The sequence below is a fragment of the Trichosurus vulpecula genome, chromosome 3 (genome assembly GCF_011100635.1).
Source record: "Trichosurus vulpecula isolate mTriVul1 chromosome 3, mTriVul1.pri, whole genome shotgun sequence".
Classification (NCBI taxonomy): Eukaryota; Metazoa; Chordata; class Mammalia; order Diprotodontia; family Phalangeridae; genus Trichosurus; species Trichosurus vulpecula.
Genome location: NC_050575.1, coordinates 350,291,537 through 350,311,522, shown reverse-complemented (window position 1 = coordinate 350,311,522; position 19,986 = coordinate 350,291,537). Strand labels below are relative to the sequence as shown.

Here is a 19,986-nt window from a genome sequence, read left to right as displayed (position 1 = left end):
AGATGTGCACAAAATAACTAGGTGATACTGGATTTTATAATTTTCTCAAGAGAAGTGAGTCAAATTTATATGAGTACAAGTCAAAGAATATGAACAGGCAGTTTTCAGATGAAGAAATCAAAGCTATCTATAGTCATATAAAAATGCTCTAACACACTGACCTACCACTGCATACCTATCAGATTGGCTAATATGACCGAAGAGGAAAATGACAAATATTGGAGAGGATGTGGAAAAACTGGGACACTAATGCACTCTTGGTAAAGTTGTGAACTGATCCAAACATTAAAATGCTGTCCGTGTGGAGAGCAATTTGGAACTATGCCCAAAGGGCTATAAAACTGTGCGTACCCTTTGACCCAGCAGTACCACTTCTAGATCTGTATCCCAAAGAGATCATAGAAAAGAGAAAAGCATCCACATGTACAAAAGTATTTATAGCAGCTTTTTTTGTGGTGGCAAAGGATTGTTAATTGAGGGGATGCCCATCAATTGGGGGATGGCTAAACAAGTTGTGGAACATGAATGTAATGGAATACTATTGTGCTAGAAAAAATTACAAGTGAGCAGATTTCAGAGAAACCTGGAAAGACTTATATGAACTGATGCAAAATGAAGTGAGCAGAACCAGGAGAACATTGTACACAGTAATAGTAACATTGTGAGATGAGCAACTATGATTGACTTAGCTCTTCTCAGCAATATGATGATCCAAGACAATTCCCAAAGACTCTTGAGAAAGAACTGATGGAGCCTGAATCCAGATTGAAGCATACCATTTTCACTTCCTTTAATTTTTTTCATGTTTTTTTTCCCCTTTGTTCTGTTTCTTCTTTCACAACACGACTAATATGGAAATATGTTTTACATGACTGCACGTATATAAATTATATCAAATTGCCTACTGTCCTAGGGAGGAGAGATGGAAAAAAGGGAGGGACAAATTTGGTGGAACTCAAAATTTTATACAAAATGAATGTTAAGAATTGTCGTTACATGTAATTGGAAAAAATAAAATGCTATTTAAAAAAATGATTTTTCTGTACTCCAGATTAAGCTCACTGGCCTATAGTTTGCACCCTCTTCCCTTTTTTGAAAATTGAGACTTTTGTCCTCTAGTCTTGGGGCATTTTTCTTATTCTTTAGGGTCTTTCGAATGTCACTGATAGCTCAGCCATCATATCTACCAGCTCTCGCTAGAACAGTAGTAATAGAATGATTACACCCTACCTGCCTTGTGAATTTTCTAGTACTTCAGAAATGAGCTTTTATTATTATTACTGAGATTCACCTCATTCACCCTCTTTGAACCATTCTCTCTAACTCCCTCCTCCTCTGACATCCAACTGGCCCCTCCCCTAACACAATGCCTATTCCTACACACATCACTTCCAACCTTGAAAGTGACTTAAAAAAGATAACTCTTCTTTTCCATTGGGGGGAAGTTTTTTGTTTCTTTTAAAGTCAAAATGACCTTCAGTTAAAAAAGGCAAACTAAGTTATAGAGGCCTATTGCTGTGTGGCTCTATTAGAGCAGCTAGGGTGGATAGATGGTATAGTGGACAGAGTCAGGAAGACCGGAGTTTGAATGTGACCTACAGCCACTGTGTGACCCTGGATCAGTCACTTAACCTCTGTTTGCCTCTCCCTAGAGTGGCTGTGAGGATCAAATTAGATATTCGTAAAGAGCTGTGCAAACTTTAAAGTAGTCAATAAATGCTAATGGTTATTACTTCTTAAATAATTAAATATGATGATTACATTACAGGTGGACTTTAGCATGTGAGTTTTGGGAGATTTCTTCAGTGGAGACAGGAGGAGAAAGGAGGAGACACAAGTGTCTCTGTTGTTGGGAACCAAATTCCCATAATGCTGTGACCTTGTAGGGTTCCTTCATCATACGCTGTCCTGATCCTGGTATCTTACAACTCAGGCTGCTGTTGGGACCTTCTTGTGATAGGCACTTCTGGAAGGCTGAGGAGGCTCAATTGTGCTGGTGAATTCTGATCCCAGCTCTCGTTTCTTTGGTTGGCTGACCAACTTGCTTCTCTGTGTCTTGGCCTTCCTACCTACTAAGGGAACACATTGGCCATTCACTGATCCCAGGTGAGGACCAGTACAGGTTACTGATACAGCAAATCAGACCTGGGGGAAGAGCATGGGCTGTGGGATCAGGGGAAAATTAGCTTGACTCCCAACTCTGCCCCTTGCAAACATGGCTCATTCTGAAATGCTTTCTCATCATAGGGTCATTAAAGACACTGTAAAAAACTTATCTTATTTTTAATTTATGGAATAAAACTAACATTTCCATAACATTAAGAATAATAAAAAGATGATTGCACATGAAACTGCAAATCTATTATGTATAACATATAATCCTTTTAAATATAGAATAAAGTTATCATGTAAATTTCTTTTTTTCCCCATTTCCTTCTCCCCCTTCTCCCACCTAGAGATGGCTATCATTAGGTGGCCAGGGTCCCTAACATCATAGGATCATTTAAAATTTTTTTTTTAAATTTATTTTATTTTTAACTTATGGAATAAAACAAGCATTTCCATGACAGCATAATTTTAAAAAAGATGGTTTAACTTGCTATTCCTTTTAAATATATAATAAAGTTATCATGTACATTTCTTTTTTCCCCTTTTTTTTCTTCCTTCCCCTCCCTGCCCCCACCCCCAAATGGCTATCGTCAGGTGGCTGGGGTCCCTACCATCAGAGGACCATTGACTGACAGGTGGAAGAGTCTTTAGTAGCTATCAAGTCCAACCCTCTTATCCTATAGATGAAGAAGGTGAGGCTGAGCCTGGTGGGGATCTCAGGACAAGGGTAAACTACAGTAATTAAGCAGAGAGTGGATAAGCAGTACAGTAGGTAGTGCACCTGGCCTGGAGTCAGGAAGACCCGAGTTCAAATCCATCCTCAGACACTTACTAGCTGTATGACCTTGGACAAGCACTTAACCCTGTCTGCCTCAGTTTCCTCCTCTATAAAATGAGCTGGAGAAGGAAATGGCACCACTCCAGTATCTCTGCCAAGAAAACCCCAAACGGGGTCACAAAGAGTCAGGTACAACTGAAGAGCAACAATAACTCCCCCTCGCCAGTCATAAGGAGTTCTCTCTAGCTCAGCTGGCACTCTAGAGGGCTTCAAGCCCCAAGTACAAGAAGGCTGACAAGACTTCAAAAACCAAACTAAAGCTAGTTTCCTGATTGATCCTTTGGTTTATTATGAAATAATCCAACAACACAGTATTAACAAACAGTGCAGTGGACCCTGCCGTGGGTTCTTCTCTCCAGTAAAAGGAGACTTTCATGGGGTGAGCTGGCCCTGGGGAAGCTTCCGTTACCAAGATTTCAGACAGCCCTGCGTTGCCCTGATGCCCACATTACCTGAGGTGTGTTCTCCGTGCACTTCCTGATATCGTCTTCCCCCAGGAGCCATTCCAGGAGGATCGGGAGTCCTGCAGCCAGAGGGTCCCATTGAGGGAGCAGCTCACACAACAAGGCCACAGCCAAGTCCAGGGCCATTGGGGCATTGACCAAGCAGAAGGCGAACTCTAGAAACACAAAAAACAGGCACCTTCCATAAAGGCTCCTTGGGGACTAGGGGAGACAAAGGCATCCCAGCAGCTTGGAATTGGTGGCATTTAAAGGTTTGAAGGCAGACATGAGCTGAGCTGGGCTGATCTAAAGAATATCAGTGCTTGGGGCCTTGTGACCGTGAAAAGCCATTTCATCGCTTGAAGGTTCAGTTTTCCACCCCACCCCCACCTAGGAAATGTTAATGATACATGTACTACCTACCTCATAAGGCTGTTATGAGGAAAGAACCATGTATAATTTAAAATATTACATAAATATGAGCAAAGATGATGAAGATTCAACTTGGAATCCTGCTACATGCACGGTTAGAAGGAGTTCTCCTTCAAAGGTTTAGAGACGCACACCAATTCACCACAGCTTAATCACACAGCTGAGACTTAAGCATATACAGGGCTGGCCCTTATGTGTAGGCAGACTGGACAGCTGCCTAACTGGAAAGCTCTCTAATCACCCCAGGGAAACTCCCCTGTTAACCAGTGCTTGAATTCTACCATTAAGGATTTTGGAGGGGGCCTCCTTAACTCTACCCAGGCTGAAAGTGCAGTGGCCACTCATGGCCCAGTCCCAATACTGATCAGCACAGAAGCTTTAACTTGCTGTTTTTCTGACTTGGGCCAGTTTGCTTCTCCTTGGGCAGCCTGGTTGCTACTGGGGCCTCACCACATTGGACTTAGTTCAGACACCTGGTCAGCTTTAGCCCCGTTGCAGTTTAGAACTTCTGAACTCAGGCACTCCACCAGCCTCAGCCTTCCCCAGAAGCAGGGATTATATGTGCCATTAAGGATTAATTCCTTGGCTTGCCTCTTCCCTTAATCTCAGAGAAAACCCTACCCCCAGAGGTAACAAAGACATCTTAGAATGAATGAGTTAATCATACACCATCCCTCCCTAATAAGAGGGACCCTGCCAGCCAGCATAAGGACACTGGGTACCTAGGGAAGGGAGGAGAAGATGTTAAAAGACAATTTCAAAGACCATTATTTGCTTTGGGATGGGGGGTGGGGTGGAGCAGAATGAGTGTGTGTGTATGGGGTGGGGGGACAGTGTGTGTGAGGGGGAAAGTGTTATCTTAATTACCTGGAAGCTATTATAATGTGTCCAAGGTCACACAGGTGGTAAGAGCTGGTCTTCTGAACTCAAGCTCCCCCCAAGTCCAAACCTTTTCCAGTACACAATGCTCTCTCTCAAATGGAAAGGAGCCACCCTTTGGGGACCCACATGGAGAACAGATCCGGATCCAACCCAGTCTGCACACAAAGATAATCTCTCAGCATCTCGTTTCTGCTGGGACATAAAAGGACCTAGACCCCATTCATTCACTGTCACCCTCTGCCAGCAAACACGTCTGCTCACCACCAATTTCCAAACTAGAAATGACTAGGGCACATGTAGAGAAGCTTTTGAGTTGAGTAGGATTTTCATCTCACACCCAAGGTTTTAGAGTGGCCTCAGGCTTGCGCACCTCGTCACCAGCAGCATAGAGGAAGTGAGCAGAGACGTTCAGGAGGAAAACCAGAATTTAGTGCACAAGGCCTGGCCCTTTCTAACAAGCTGGGGGGATTAATAATAATGCAGCGGTGCAGGTATACCTAGGGTGAGGTGGGTGGGGAGTAACTGTGTGATGAGCTGGGTGAGGGTGACTGCTCCTAGCAGGACGAGAATAATGCCTGAGGTTGAGATGGTGCTTTATACGTATTATCTCATTGGAGCCTCACAACAGCTCGGTGACAGTAGGCTCTTCAGATATTATTATCTCCCATTTTACTGAGGAGGAAGCTAAGACTCAGGGGCAAAGCGAACTAACTGGCCTGTGGTTATACAGCTAGTGTTTGATGCAGGACCTGAATCCAAGCCTCTTCTGACTCTAGAAGCCCAGCGTTCTATCCACCAGGCTGTACTTCCTCTCAAGCACAGAGGCAAAGGTAGCCAGCCACACAGCAAAACTGTGGATGACCAATAAACAGGACTAGCCTCGGATTTGGGTGGATGTGCCCTCAAATAACTCCCTCACTTGGTCTGCTGATGCCTGAAATTCCACCATAAAAATTTCATTTCTTTGGCATAAGACTTTGTTCCTTTATAAAATAATGTCCCTCTTGGAAGGGCCCCATGTTCAGTTTTATTCAGTTGCATTCACATCACTCTATCTGCTATAACCTGTTGCTTCTTAAGGACGACGATTGGGGGAGAAGAGATGCCAACTTGACTCTCCTGCAGAGAACTGTCGTTGTCCGAGTGGAAGTGTGCTGTAATAGAAACCACACTGAACCTGGACTGAGGAGGCCTGGGATTGAGTGCTAGCTCTCAATTACTCACCATATGACCCAGGGCAATTATTTCACTTCTGGATCTCAGTTTCCTCATCTGTAAAAAGGGGGTTGGAAAGGAATCTAGTAACTTGATGATCTCTATGGTTCCTTCCAGTTCTGGGAATCTGTGAAATGTTTGTACCATACCTATGATGTGCCCGGTTGTAATGCTAGCATCTGGGGGTGGAGGGTGGGAGTGGGTAGTAAAAAAATAAAGGAGTGCTTCCTGGTCTCTGGCAGCTAGGAAGAAGGAAGATGACCAAAAGCATCAAAGTGGGATGGACTGGAAAGTGGAGAGACTAAGGCTGTTTTACGTAATAATCCAGGCAAGAGAAAATCATAGGACTGGAGAGTAGGAGATGAAAGGGACCCTAGAAATGACCTCGTCCAACCTCTTTGTTTTCATAGATGGGGAAACTGACCCAGAGATACGGAGTGATCTGCCCAAAGATCCAGGATTCAAGTGCAGGTGCTCCAGCTCTAAATTCATTGTCCTGCTGCACTGCCTCCTTGGTGAGGGCCTGAACCCTAGTTCAAGCAGAGTGAGGTGGTAGGGATGCCGAGGCAGAATTGATAGGGCCCGGTAAAATACTGTATGGGGCTGAGGAAAAGAAGGAAGTTGTAGATGCTCCTGAGACTTTCAGTTTGGGAGATTAGGAGGTAGTGGCGGGGAGATGATGGTGCCCTTAACAAGAAGGAGGCAGTCGGGAGGAGAGAGCAGGTTTTAGGGAAGGATGATGAGTTCATGTTGAGACATGTTGAGCTCAAAGTGCTGGTGGGATACCCAAAAGAAGACACCCATCCGCTAGGTCCTCACCATCCTATGGAAATTATTCTTTCAAAGGCAACCAATGACTTTTTAAGTCATCAGCTTCAATGACTTCTTGATTTTTGTAGCATCGGACACTTTACCATCCAGTCCTTAAAATTCTCTTGGTTTTTATGACAATTCATTTTCACCTCAATCCCACAATTCAACAAGCATTTACTAAGCTCCTACTAGATGTAAGGCACCATGGTTGGTACTGAAGATACAAAGACAAAATGAAACAGTCCTTGGCCCCCAAGAGTTTCTCTTCAGTGCATTCCTGGTTCCTCTGCCTTTGACTGTCCTTTCTCTGTCTCCTTCACTGGCTCCTCTGCCTCCCACTGCCCCCAAAAGCTCCATCTGGGATCAATTACTCTCTCTCTCTAATCCCACCATTTGTGCTGTCACGGAGGGGTGGTCTCCCAACCCCAAGGCTTAACCTATCACTTCTCTGTGAATGATCCCAAACTCCCCCTTTAGCGTGCAGCTAAGACCTATGTCTCCAACTTGCTTGCTGGACAGACCCTATCAGTGAGTGTGTTAAAGGAGGCTCACAGTGAGGAAAAGAAGGAGCATTACTGTCACCAGCTTAGGCTTCACTTTCATCTGAATGTCATGATGCAGACTGGGTTTGACTTGTCAGGGGTCAAAATGGAGTTCAGGATGGATCACTCACTGTAACCACAGTGGAAGGAAAGCTCCTTTTCTGCCTTTGTAGTCTCAGTCACTAACATAGTGCCAGGCAAACAGTAAGTGCTCAATAAATGAATTATAAATAAACAAAAATAAATAAATTGAGTTGAACTGAATCGAAAAATGCTCTTTGAATTAGCTTTCCTACCTAGGATAGTATGAAATGTGCCAAACTCTTCTCCAGGCCACCGGTGAGGTGGTACCACACCACTACCTCGAGTGTGGAAGACAGAAATGATCTCCTAACTGGTTTCTCTTGCTCCAGTCTTTCCCCACTGTAATCCATCCAGCAGCAATGGATTTAATTCAACAAACATTCAGAAAGTGCCTACTATGTGCAAGGCACTGAGCTAGGGAAATGGGGCCTGGGACCCAATCTATGTCTTCAACGGTGTAAGGAACTTCCAGATGAAGAAACTCCCTTTCCGGGCGCTGGGACACAGCTCCTGCCCTTGAGGAATTCACAATTTCACAGAAGGAAATGCCATATGTAGTCCTCCTGAAATATCAATTTACAGAAATAATTCTTTTTCTTCTCTCCTCCTTAGTGCCCTCACTCCTTTTCCTTCTGTGTGTTAGTGAAAAGAGATTAAGGTGGTTTTCGGGGCCCTGTGGGTGGGTAGCTAGGGACGCTGGAGCAATTCTAGTCCAAACCACCCTGATCCCCTTGGGGACTCTGAGGGCAGAGACTGTGTTGTTTTCATTTTTGTGTTCCTGGCACCAAAATTAGTGCTTTGAACATGGTTTTTTGTTCGGTTGTGTCCAACTCTTCATGACCCCATGGACTATATTGTCTGTGGGGTTTTCTTACCAAAGATACTAGAGAGGTTTGCCATTTCCTTTTCTAGTGGATTAAGGCAAACAGAGGCTAAGTGATTTGCCCAGAGTCACACAGGTAGAGAATTTTGACGAGGCCAGATTTGAACTCAGGACTTCCTGACTCCAGGCTCATTGCTCTATCCACTGAACCATCTAGCTACCTCCTTGAACATGGTAGGTTCCTAATAAAGTTTAATGAATGAATGGATATTGAATTAATTTATCCAACAGTTACTCACTGGGCTTGTACAAAGCTAAGTACCATGAGGGAATACAAAAAAAGGAATGTTAACAGAAATGTTACCAGAAGGAACACTGGTGTAGTGTTAGAAGACCTAAGCTCAACTCCTATCTTTGACATATATGCTCTCTAATCCTACAAAGCGTAGTTGAAAACCCACTTCTTCCATTGGTGTACTTAACTATTCCTGTCCTCCCTTCTCCAAACATATCCTTTGGGCCACTCACTTGGCTCTCAATTATATTCTGTCTTGTCCTGTTTTCCAAACATTTGCTGCACTAATCTTGTTTTCCCCTCAGATGCTAAGTTCCTTAAGGACTGAGGACAAATCATACAATATGACTTCACATTTAATGCAGGGCTCCATAGCCTTCCAATAAAGTCCTACTATAGGGCTACCTTGTAACACCTGGATTCTCAAAGGGCTATGTCAGTGGAGTTCAAGAATGGTTCAGTGATAGCCTCTATGTCTATGGTCCCAGGAACAACTCAGCTAAGTTTGGAGAGGCATTGAGTAGGCTAAAGAATGATAAAAAAAAAATTTGGCCACAGTGGCTCTTAAAAGATTATTGCTAAGTAATGGATGGATGGATGTGTGTGTGTGTGTGTCTGTGTGTACTCATGCAATCTGTTTTGGTGAAGGAAGTACCCACATTGGAGAAATCAGTCGTGAACTACTTAAGTGTCTTTTACAGCAATGGTTCTCAAATGGAATGTCATGGCCCCCCTAGTGTGTGGCAAATTCACTAGGTTTGCTGTGACATTTTGGATGTCATGTTATTAAAAGAAAATTTATACATAGTTTTCATTAATATAAATATTACTTCCCTTGCATGTGTAAGGTAGTGACTATAGTATTTGAAAAATAAATAAATCTTGTCTTTTATATATACACAGTAATCTAAAAATACAACAGATTTTGAAATCACAAAGAACTTGCCAAAAAAAAAAAAAGGCCAGTCTTAGGAAAATGTACATGTGGGAATATCCGTACAGTTCTGTAGTGAGAAATAACTATTCTGAAAGCAAAAAAGAAAATTACAGCATCAAGTTCAGCAATGGACACGTAGTAGGAGCTCTAAAAATACCTGCTGGATTAGCTTAGCTCCAAACTGGAGTAGGACAGCAGCTGAAGAGGATGCTGGTCCAGGGAGAGGGGCTCCTTCCGGAGGGTACTCCGGACACCCTTCCTCTCTGTCACTCATGAAGGCTGTGACAGATGACCTAGCTGACACTGTCCAATATAAACATTTTGTTCAGTGTGACCTTTCCCTGATGAGACAGACGAATGTTCTTAAGTGTAGGGAGAGAAGAGAAAAAACACTATCATGTGACATTCAAGGGTGAATGCTTTGAAGAACTAACAAATTTGGGTGTTTAAGTCTTTTCTGTTTGTTTCATAGCTGTTTCCTTACAGAAGAAGCAAAAAGACCAGTTCTCTACTCTTTTCCTTGAAAAAAATCAGACCTCCCACAGATGCATTCAGATGCAAAAAAATCCCATCTGATCATACCAGATGTAAACATTTTTCCTTTGTGATCTATTATGTAACTAGAAAACTTCATGCAAATTTTTCTGTTTTTTTTTTTTAGGACCATAAAAACCCTCTATTTTTGGTAAATGGCAATACAATGGAATTAAAAAAAAATACAGATCCCACCCAGAATCACTGCATAAACACATTCTTTTTTTCTAAGTGAAAAATTTTAAATGGATGTAGCAAATGACAACAAAGTTTAATGAATATTTTATAGGAGAGAAAGACTTGTGTTTTCTACCTATCTACTAATAAATTAAGCTGTAGTTTATTACTTATTCATTCAATGTCACTGTTGGTCAGTTGTTTTTCAGTCATGTCTGACTCTTCATGACCCAGATAGCGTGTTCTTACTGGAGGGATTTGCCATTTCCTTCTCCAGCTCATTTTACAGATGAGGAAACCGAGGCAAACAAGATGAAGTGACTTGCCCAGGGTCACACAGCTAGTAAGATTTGAACCTAGGAAGATGAATCTTCCTGACTTCAGGTTGGACACTCTATCCACTGTGCCATCCAGCTGCCCATTCATTCAATACCTATTAATAAAAAGTTAAAAACTTATAAAAAGCCTTAATTACTTCTAACTCCTCCACCTCAACCACATCATACAGAGCAGATAAGGAATGAACAAAAGCAAATACCAAATGTGAATAAAATCTGGGAAAAAAGGCAGTGGATTAAGGGGCTCACAGATTGGGACAGGAGTGATCCTTGAGGTTGGCCTCACTCAATCTAATTCACTAGACCCTTCAGTGCCTACTGTGTGTAAAACCCAGCTTTAAGCTCCAAGGAAACAAAGGTAAAAGAGGATACTTCCTGCCCTCTGGAACCTTAGATCCTCAAAATGAGAAGTGAGTGTACAACTTTGGACCCAGAAAGCAGTTGAGAAAATGTACATCCCTCCTTGCTTGGAAGAAAGGGAGATTATAGGAATGAAATACTGCATATCAAGGGAAGTCAAGAAGCATTTATTAAGCACCTATTTATAAGCTAGGCACCATGCTAAGTTTGGGGGATACCAAGAAAGGCAAACACAATCCCTGACCACAAGAAGCTCACATTCTAATGGAGGAGCAATGTGAAATGAAAACAATTTAGGTACGTAGAGGACACAATACACAACTATGGAGACAGACAAACAGGGGGAATATCAGAATATGTAAATATCAGAGGCAATATCAGAAAAAGTAAAGGTACAGTGTAAGAAGACAGAAAATGTAGGAAGAGGCCAGGTTGTGAAGGGCTTGGAAAGACAGAAGATTTTATATTTGATCCTAGAGGTAATAGGGCATGGCTAAGTGGCCCAGGAGAGAGAGCACTGGGCTTGGAATCAGGAAGACTCATCTTCCTGAGTTCAAAAGTGGCCTTAGACACTTAATAGCTGTGTGACCCTGGGCAAGTCACTTAACCCTGTTTGACTCAGTTTCCTCATCTGTTAAATGAGCTGGAGAAGGAAATGGCAAACCACTCCAGTATGTCTGCCGAGAAAACCCCAAAATTGGGTCAGGCAGAGTTGGACACAACTGAAACGACTGATGACAACAATCACCGGACACAAAGGAGAGATCCAGATAAAAATCTTTTAAGAAAATGTGAGGAGGGTGAGAATACTTTCAGCGGGGGATACAGGGACGTGGGGATCAGGAAAGGCTTCATGGAGGCTGTGGCACCTGGGTGGATCCTTGAAGGAAGAAAAGGATTCTTGAAAGGCAAGAATTAAAAGAGTGTATTTCAGGTATAGAGAATGACCAGTACAGTTTGGCTGGAGCCCACGAAGGGGCAGCTGGGTGGCAGAGTGCTAGGCTTGGAGCCAAGGAGACCCGAGTTCAAATCCAGCCTCAGATATTTCTGAGCTCTGTGACCCTGGGCAAGTCACTTAACTTCTATTTGCCTCAGTTTCCTCATCTGTAAAATGGGGATAACAAAAGCACCTCCCACCCAAGGCTGTTGTGAGGATCAAATGAGACAATTTCTGTAAAGCCCTTAGCACGGTCTCTGACACATAGTAGGACCTATATAAATATTACTCAGCATCATCGTTATCATCCTAGGAGTAATGTGAAATGAGTTTGGAAAAGTAGGCTATAATTTCACACAAAGAAAACCAATGCGGCTAAAATTAGAAAGGAAAGGCTTTACTGAGAAAAAAAAAGCTCTTTACAAGTTTCTCTGATAAAGTTCTCATTTCTAAGATATATAAGGAATCAATTCAAATTTATAAGAATAATCATACCCCAACTGATAAATGGTCAAATGACACAGTCGGTCGACAGACACACATTTATTAATTGCCTTCTAGGTTCCAGGCATTGGGCTAAGTGCTGGGTGGAATCCAAAGGCAGTCCCTACCTTTAAGGAATTCACAGTCTAATGAAGGAGATAACAAACAAACAAGATAGAGGACATGGTTTTCCAAGGAAGAAACCCAAGCTGTCAATAGTTATGTGAAAACACTAATAATTACAGAATTGCAAATTAAAGGGCATTTGAAGTTCCACCTCATACCCATCGGATTGGCAGTTAACAGAAAAGGAAAATGACTAATGTTGGAGGGGCTGTGGGAAAACAGGCAAATTAATGCACCGTTGGTGAGGCCATGAATTGGTCCATTGGTTGGACTCCAACCATTCTGAAAAGCAATTTGGAACTATGCCCCAAAGTCACTGAACTGTGCATGACAGTCAAAAGGGTCAGAAAGAAGAAAAAGACACCAAAGTACAAAATATTTATAGCAGCTCTTTTGGTCATGGTGAAGATCTAGAAACTTAAGGGGGCACCAAGGGTCACACAGCTATTGGGGAATGACTTGACAAATTGTGGTATATAAATGTAATGGAACGCTATTATGATGTAAGAAAGGATGAAAAGGATAGTTTCAGGGAAACCTGGGAAGATTTGTATGAACTGAAGGAGACTGAAGTGAGCAGAAAGATAATTTATATAATAATAACAGCTTTGTAAAGACTAGCACATTTGAAAGTCTTAAGGTCTCTGACCAATACAATGACCAGCCATGATGCCCAAGGACTGATAACAATCTATGCTGCCTATCTTCTAACAGGAAGGCAGGTGATGGACTCAGTGTATAAAGTGAGATGTACATTTTTGTATATTACCAATGTAGGGACTTGTTTTGACTATGCACATTTTTAAAAATTAATAAGCATTATCTCTCTCTTACCTCCACCCACCTCCAATTGAGAAAAAAGAAAAAGAAAACAAAGCCTCTGTAACACATATGACTGTATCTCCTAGAGTGCTCACCCCCCACAGGAGTGGTGTACCTCATATGTTTCTTGTACGTTTCGGTGTTTCTGTTGTAAGTATTACAAGGGCAGGGACTGTGGTTATCTCTGTATCTCTCTTGGTTGTTGGTATAGTGCTTTATACATAGTAGGTACTTAATAACTATAATAAGTATATTACTTAATAAACACAGCAGGTACATTATTAATAAATGGATTTTGAATGAATAAATGAATACATCAGTGAACCGGGGAAGCAAATACTGAGGGACAGGAAAACAGATATGAGAAGGAAAAAATTCCCACCCTGCCTTTGGAAAACTTACAGTCCTGTTGGTAAGGATGTGAATACTAATGATAGCTGCCATTCACATAGTGCCTCAAGGCTTGCAAAGAACTTTACATATAGTGTCTCATTGGACTCTCATAACAGCCCTCTAAAGCTGATCCTATTATCACCACGATTTTGCACATGAGGAAACTGGACATACAACTGGAGAAGATGAGCTAAGCCAGGACTTGACAGACCATCCATTATGGGCTAGGAAAACCCCCTTCAACAACCCAGAAACAAAATACTCAAGTGACTTTTACAAATTTACCAACTTGGGATAAGAAAAAGCCCCCGAATACCTATTATTACATCACTTACAAGACTAAGTCAGACAAAGATGCCCACCTAAACTGGCATAATTTCACAGAACTGCAGTCTCTGAGTTGGAAGGGAACTCAGAGCCTGTTTAGTTTCAACCCACACCCCCAAAAGATTTTCCTCTCCAGTACACCTGACAAATGATCACTGTGACTTTGACTGAAGTCCTCTAATGGGACTAGGGGTAGGAAGCGGCGGTAGGAGGTGTGGGGAGATGGCCACTACCTCTCAAGGCATCCCATTCCTCTTTGGAGTAGCTCTAATTGTTAAGAAATATTTCCATGCATAAAACCAAAATTGCCCTCTTTGCCATTTCCATTCACTACTCCCAGTTCTGACCTCTGTGACCAACTATAACAAGCCTAATCCCTTTTCCACAGATCTCCCCTTCCCCCTCCAGTCTGTTCCACAAATAGGCACAAACTCAAGGCCCTTCTCTGCATGCTCTCCTGTTTATCAATGTCCTTCTTCAAATGTGGCGCCCGGGACCGGGCACAATTCTTCAGGTGTGGGCCAACCAGGGCAGAGTACCAGCAAGACTATCATGTTTTTATTTCTGGGAACTAAGCCTATCAATGAAACCCAAGAATGGATTTTTTTCTAGAAAATCTAGCTATTTGAGGCTGCCATATCACACTGAGCCCGTAGTCTACTGTCTCTGACCCTATTCACCACCACCTTCATCTTGTTCAGACAAATTCCTATCTGGCCATGCTTCCACCTCCCTGGCCCACTCTGGGCCCCTAGGTACCACCTAGGCACTTCCCTTTGTGAGAGAAAGGTCTAGGTCTGATTGAATTGTTTTACAGACAGACTCAGTCTGTAAGCTTCTTTCTCTTCTCTCTCAAGCTCATTTATTCAACCAACATTTACTGGGTACCTACTAGAGTCACTGAATGTGACAGAACTCATCTAGTCCAGTGTTCTCATTTTACAAATAAAGAAAAGGAGGCCCAGAAAAAATTAAGCACCTGGTTTAAGGTCACAATTAGTGGCAGAGCCAAGGCTCCTGTCTCCCCATCCCTGCTTTGATACACTATACATTGGGGTGGGCAGACAGGAAGGTGAGGTGAGAGAGGATGGGAGAGGGAGTAGGTAAGTACCACATGACCCTGAAGGCACTTCGGAGTTTGGAGTCAGTCTCTCTCTCTCTCTCTCACTCTCTCTCTCTCTCTCTCTCTTTCTGTCTCCCTCTTTCTCTCTCCCTCTCTTCCCTTCCTGTGACCTCACTAATTTCCACATGTGCTTCCTTTTTCTCAGTGTTATACCTCCCTCCTTCTTTTGTCCATCCAGGTACAAATGGACAATCTGAAATTCCAAAACTTTCTTGCTCTCAAAGCTTATTTTGGAGCTCCTTCTTGGGCACCCTGATTAGATTTGTCAAGATAGATACCCAGGCATTTTTGACGGGCTCAGATTCTTAGCTTTCTCCCTTCCAGATTCTTGCCACAGGGCTAGGGCAGATTCAGAGAAAGACGCTAAGAAAGGAAACATCCCCCACTGGGTATTGCTGAGCAACACTCCCCATGACACCAGTCCCAAGGAGCAAAAAGGTGTTGGGGGAAGGGAGAATGGCCAGCGGTTCACTGAGGTTTCCAACCTTAGCCCTACTGAAACTGATCTCCCCAAGATCACCTATGAACTCTCAACTGCTAAAGCAATCCCCTTTCAGCGCCTTTGGACGCTGCTGACCGTTGCTTCCTCCCTCTCAATCCCTCTTCCCTTGCCTTCAGTAATGCTATTTTCTCCTGTCCAACCATCCTTCTTAGGTTTCCTTTGCTAGATTTTCATCTATATATACCCAAAGTCTGTCCTGAAATCCAGTGGTGCCTTGCCAACTGTCTGCTGGACAACTCAACCAAGACGTCCAGTTGGCATCTTACACTCGACATGTCCAAAACAAAATTCATTCTCTTTCCCCCTTTTCTTACCCTTCCTCCAAATCACCCTAAGGATACCTCCATCTTTCCTGTCAACCTTTCCATGCCATATCATCCTGATATATACCACATAAAGGAATGAATGGAAAACATTTACAGACAAATTTAAAAAAAGCAAGATAACTCCTCCCCCCCCAAGGAGCTTACATTCTATTAGAGGAAATACATAGAGGGGAATGGTGTCTGGAGAGGAATGTTTTCTTTAGGGAAGACACAGTGATGATAAGTGTTTTCAATTGATTAATAGGTCCTTTCCAGGAATGTTAGTGTTGATTTGATTAGATTCAGAAGGAAGGTGGCTAGAGTGTAGTATGGTGGCTTTGGGGGTGGGGAGCTAGGAGGCACAATGAATATAGCACTGGGCTTGGACTCAGGAAGACCTGAGTTCAAATCAGCCTCAGACGCTTACTAGCTCTGTGTTCCTGGCCAAGTCACTTAACCTCTGCCTGCCTCAGTTTTCTTAAGTATAAAATGGGGATAATAACAATTCCCAGGATTGTTGTGAGGATCTAACAAGATAGTATTTGTAAAGCACTTAGCGTGGTGCCTGGCACATGGTGCTTAATAAATACTTGACAGGAGCACAAGCCCTCAGGGCAGAAGCTGGGGTGCACAAGTATAACAGCATGGCAGGGAGATGGCCCGAGAGTGAGCCCTTGCTAGGCCTTGTGGATTCTACCTCTGCATATCTGGTATACCTATCTCTCCACTCACCTGACCACCACCTTCTTCATCTCATGCCTGGACTATTGCTTCCCTGCTTCCAGTCTCTCCAACCCTTTCTAATCCATCCTCTTCGTAAATGCCAAATCAATATCCCTAAAACATGGGCCTAACTATGCTCGAAAATCTTCAGTAGCTCCCTACTGGTTTTAGGGTAAAATGTTAATCTTTAGCCTGGCATTTGAACCCCTCCAAAGTCTAGTTCCTATTTACCTTTCCAGACATATGCCACATCACCCCTCTTCATGAAATCACCAAGGTCAGCCAAACTAGTTTATTCCATAATGCCTGAACTCAACATTCTAGGTCCCACATTCTTGCAGAGGCGATCTCCTTCGCTTGGAATGCTCTCCCCTCCTCCCCTCTGCCTCTTAAGATCTCCAGCGTCCTTCAAGGCTCAGCCCAGGTACTACCTACTACTCAGCACCACCCCATCCCCACCCCACTCTCCTACCTCAAATTAACTTGGATTTATTGATCTGGGTACACATCATATCCTTCCTTCTAGATCAGGGGTTCTTAACCTGGGGCCTGTGAACTTGTCTTATAAAACATTTTGGTAACTATATTTCAATATAATTGGTTTTCTTTGCAATCTTTTGCGTTTTATTTTATGATTTAAAAACATTTTTTTTTTCTGAGAAGGGGTCTGCAGGCTTCACCTAACTGCCAATAAAGGTTAAGAACTGTTCTGGTAAAAGGTAAGCTCTTGGAGGGGCTGCTTTGTGGTTGTCTTCATAGCCCTGGTACCTAACATAGTGCTTTGCACATAGCAGGCATTAAAAAAAAACCATATTGGTTGAAATGAATGGAATTAAATTGAGAGAAAAGAAAGCACCCTGACCTCACAGTTTGTTCAAAAGTCTCTAGACTCAGGAGAGGAAGGTCTCCAAAGAGGGAAGGCCAAGACAGCTCTGCAAACGGAGGGTGGTCTGGCCCAGCCCCGAAGGAGGGAATGCTCCTTCTTCTGCACCTCATCACACTCAGTAATAAAGCATGATGCTTCCACCTCTGAAATCACCCACCAGGTGGGACCTCACGTGTAAGTGGATCCCTTTAAATATACTTCTGCATCTGACAGCAGAGATCAGATCATAGCGTTCCAACAAGAAAGCTCTTTCCTGGAATTACGCACAACTAATCGTCTGGTTTTCATTTGACTGCCTGGGTCTGTTTCATAACTCTGCCTTTTCATGATAGCTTTAAAGAGAGGCCATCCCCTGACATAATGCAATGACAATGAGCGCAGATGCATCTGCGAGTGGCACCCTTGAAATCTGTTGGTGGAGCTCATTGTTTTTTTGTTTTTCCCCCTTCCTTAAGACTCATTTGGGTTCCCAACTCCCTCATGCCTACCCCTCCCTCTCTTTAACCTAGAATATTCATCTGAGAATGGAAATCAATGAATCTACATCTATTTACTGAGCTCAGTATTGTGTGCTGTGCTAGGTGCCACAAAGGATATAAGAAGATGAGAAAAGCAACAGCCTCTGCTTCTGCTGTCAGGGAGCTTACACTCTTTGGTGGCAGCTGGGAAAGGCCTACGAGACAAATTCACTCTATTGTCATCTTCGCCATCCCATCATCACCATCACCGTTACCACCACCACCATCATCATCACCATCATCATCCATGAGTCCTTAGCAAACAATGTCACCTTCACTTCGCCAGAACGTGGGCTAATAATGCCTAAGGGAAGTATTTTTTGTGAACCCCTTCAGGCCTGTGTCTAGTTCCTACCTAGTGGCATTTAGCTAGCTGTATATGTAATATGCATGAATTTGAAACGGATTGTCCAGAATCTCAGAAAGGTGTCATGCTAGAGGGCAGAGTCAGATCTTGGTGGGACCTTTCCCATTGGATTAAAAACTGCCAGCACATGTTGCTTCCAAGGTCAGGCCCAAGTATCTCTCCCCTTCCCCTCACTCATACCACCTTGAGGAGACTTTTATGGAAGCTGCAACATGAAGGCAGCCCCCAGCAGCAATGCCAATGACTGTCTGTCTCAAATCACTTGGGACTTGAGGGCCCAAGTCCTGCTCATCTTGGGCCGGGCTACGGAGAAGAGGCTATGGCACCTCCATCTCTCTACCGAACGTCTGCTGGAATGCTGTCCACGATGAGTCAAGTTGTGGGGAGCCCCTGACATCTTTTTCATCACCTCCGACACAGCATTGTGATAACAGCGCCAACACCAACAAGGACAGGGCATTTCTGTTTTGGGGGTGGTGGTGGTGGTGAACAAAGGTCCCTGATCTGGTACTACTGGAGAGAAGTGTTATATTTTTAGCCTTGTAAACATAGCTAACACCCAAGGGCAGGAGTGCCGTGTATATATACAATAGACATGTGTGTCCTACCCTTTGTTTGAGGTGCCTGCCGACTCTGATCAGTCGCTGGTGCCAACATGAGAAAACAATTCTTTCCCTAACTATGCAACACAAGAGTGGTTTTACTTTCTGGCAAATTCCCAAGCCATAATTAATGAGGAACGCCAGTTGAGGAATGCTTGGGTTACAAGAGGCTTTGATCTCATTCTCTATTTCTTTCCCCAACGTGATTTTATATTTTCATAGCTTGCTAGGTTTTTATTTTTTGTGTTACTATTGTTTTGTTTTGTTTTTTCTTTAAAAAATTTTTTAAACTGTTTTCTACAGCCTTGGTGGCGGTAGTGATGTTGCTGCTGCTAAGGTGTGGGGCTCCACAGTTTCGAGTTGGCAGTAAGCTAAGTCTGACTTAGCGCAGCTGAAGGGAGAAGGTGCTGGTTAAACCACCATGTGCCTCAGAACCCAGAACCACTGTGACTAACGGATGGCAGACACTCACTTCATCCAAGTATCAAAGCTGGAATGTTGTGGCCTCTAACGCTCTATTTCCCACGGGCTCTGTGAATTCCAGCTTTCTGAGGCCCCCACTCATTAGCATGTTTTCAGCATGAGGGATGCATTTGTGTTTAACAGGTCACAGGACTATTCTTAGTGAAAGGGAAACAAGCTGAGGGTGAGTGAGGCTTCCTTATTTCACTCTTACAAAAAGTGAGGGATCTGGCAGGGCAGATTTCTTTGTGCAGCCACAGTTGCTTGGAAATGAGTTATCCTCAATAACTCACGCGCCTCTTAGCTGGTTCCTGGAGTGGGAAGGCCCTCGTGTCTCCCCCACAACAGCCTGGCCAAACTGTAGTCAGGCCAACTCCTCTACACAAGGAGATGCTGCGGGAGACACATTGAGCCCCTCAGCTTCTCTTAAAGTACAAGTCGTGTCTACCTTCTTTGCCTGAAAGGAGAGCTCACTCCGGAGAATGCTACCCTGACTCAATGACAAGAGGAATGGGACCCTTTAGAAGGAAAAGGAAAGGTTTCCTTTAAGACTCAAAAACAGAAATTGTTTTGTAACTCTCTGATGTA

General features: G+C 43.3%; 1 protein-coding gene across 1 annotated transcript in view; it reads right to left on the bottom strand.

Moving 5' to 3' along the window:
• The window catches only part of THADA (THADA armadillo repeat containing), a 445,161-nt gene that overhangs the window by 12,739 nt on the left and 412,436 nt on the right, over positions 1-19,986 (bottom strand). Inside the window, exon 37 of the mRNA XM_036750973.1 lies at positions 3,400-3,566. Within this exon, the coding sequence (XP_036606868.1) occupies positions 3,400-3,566 (167 nt within the window). The remainder of the gene's footprint in view (positions 1-3,399; positions 3,567-19,986) is intronic.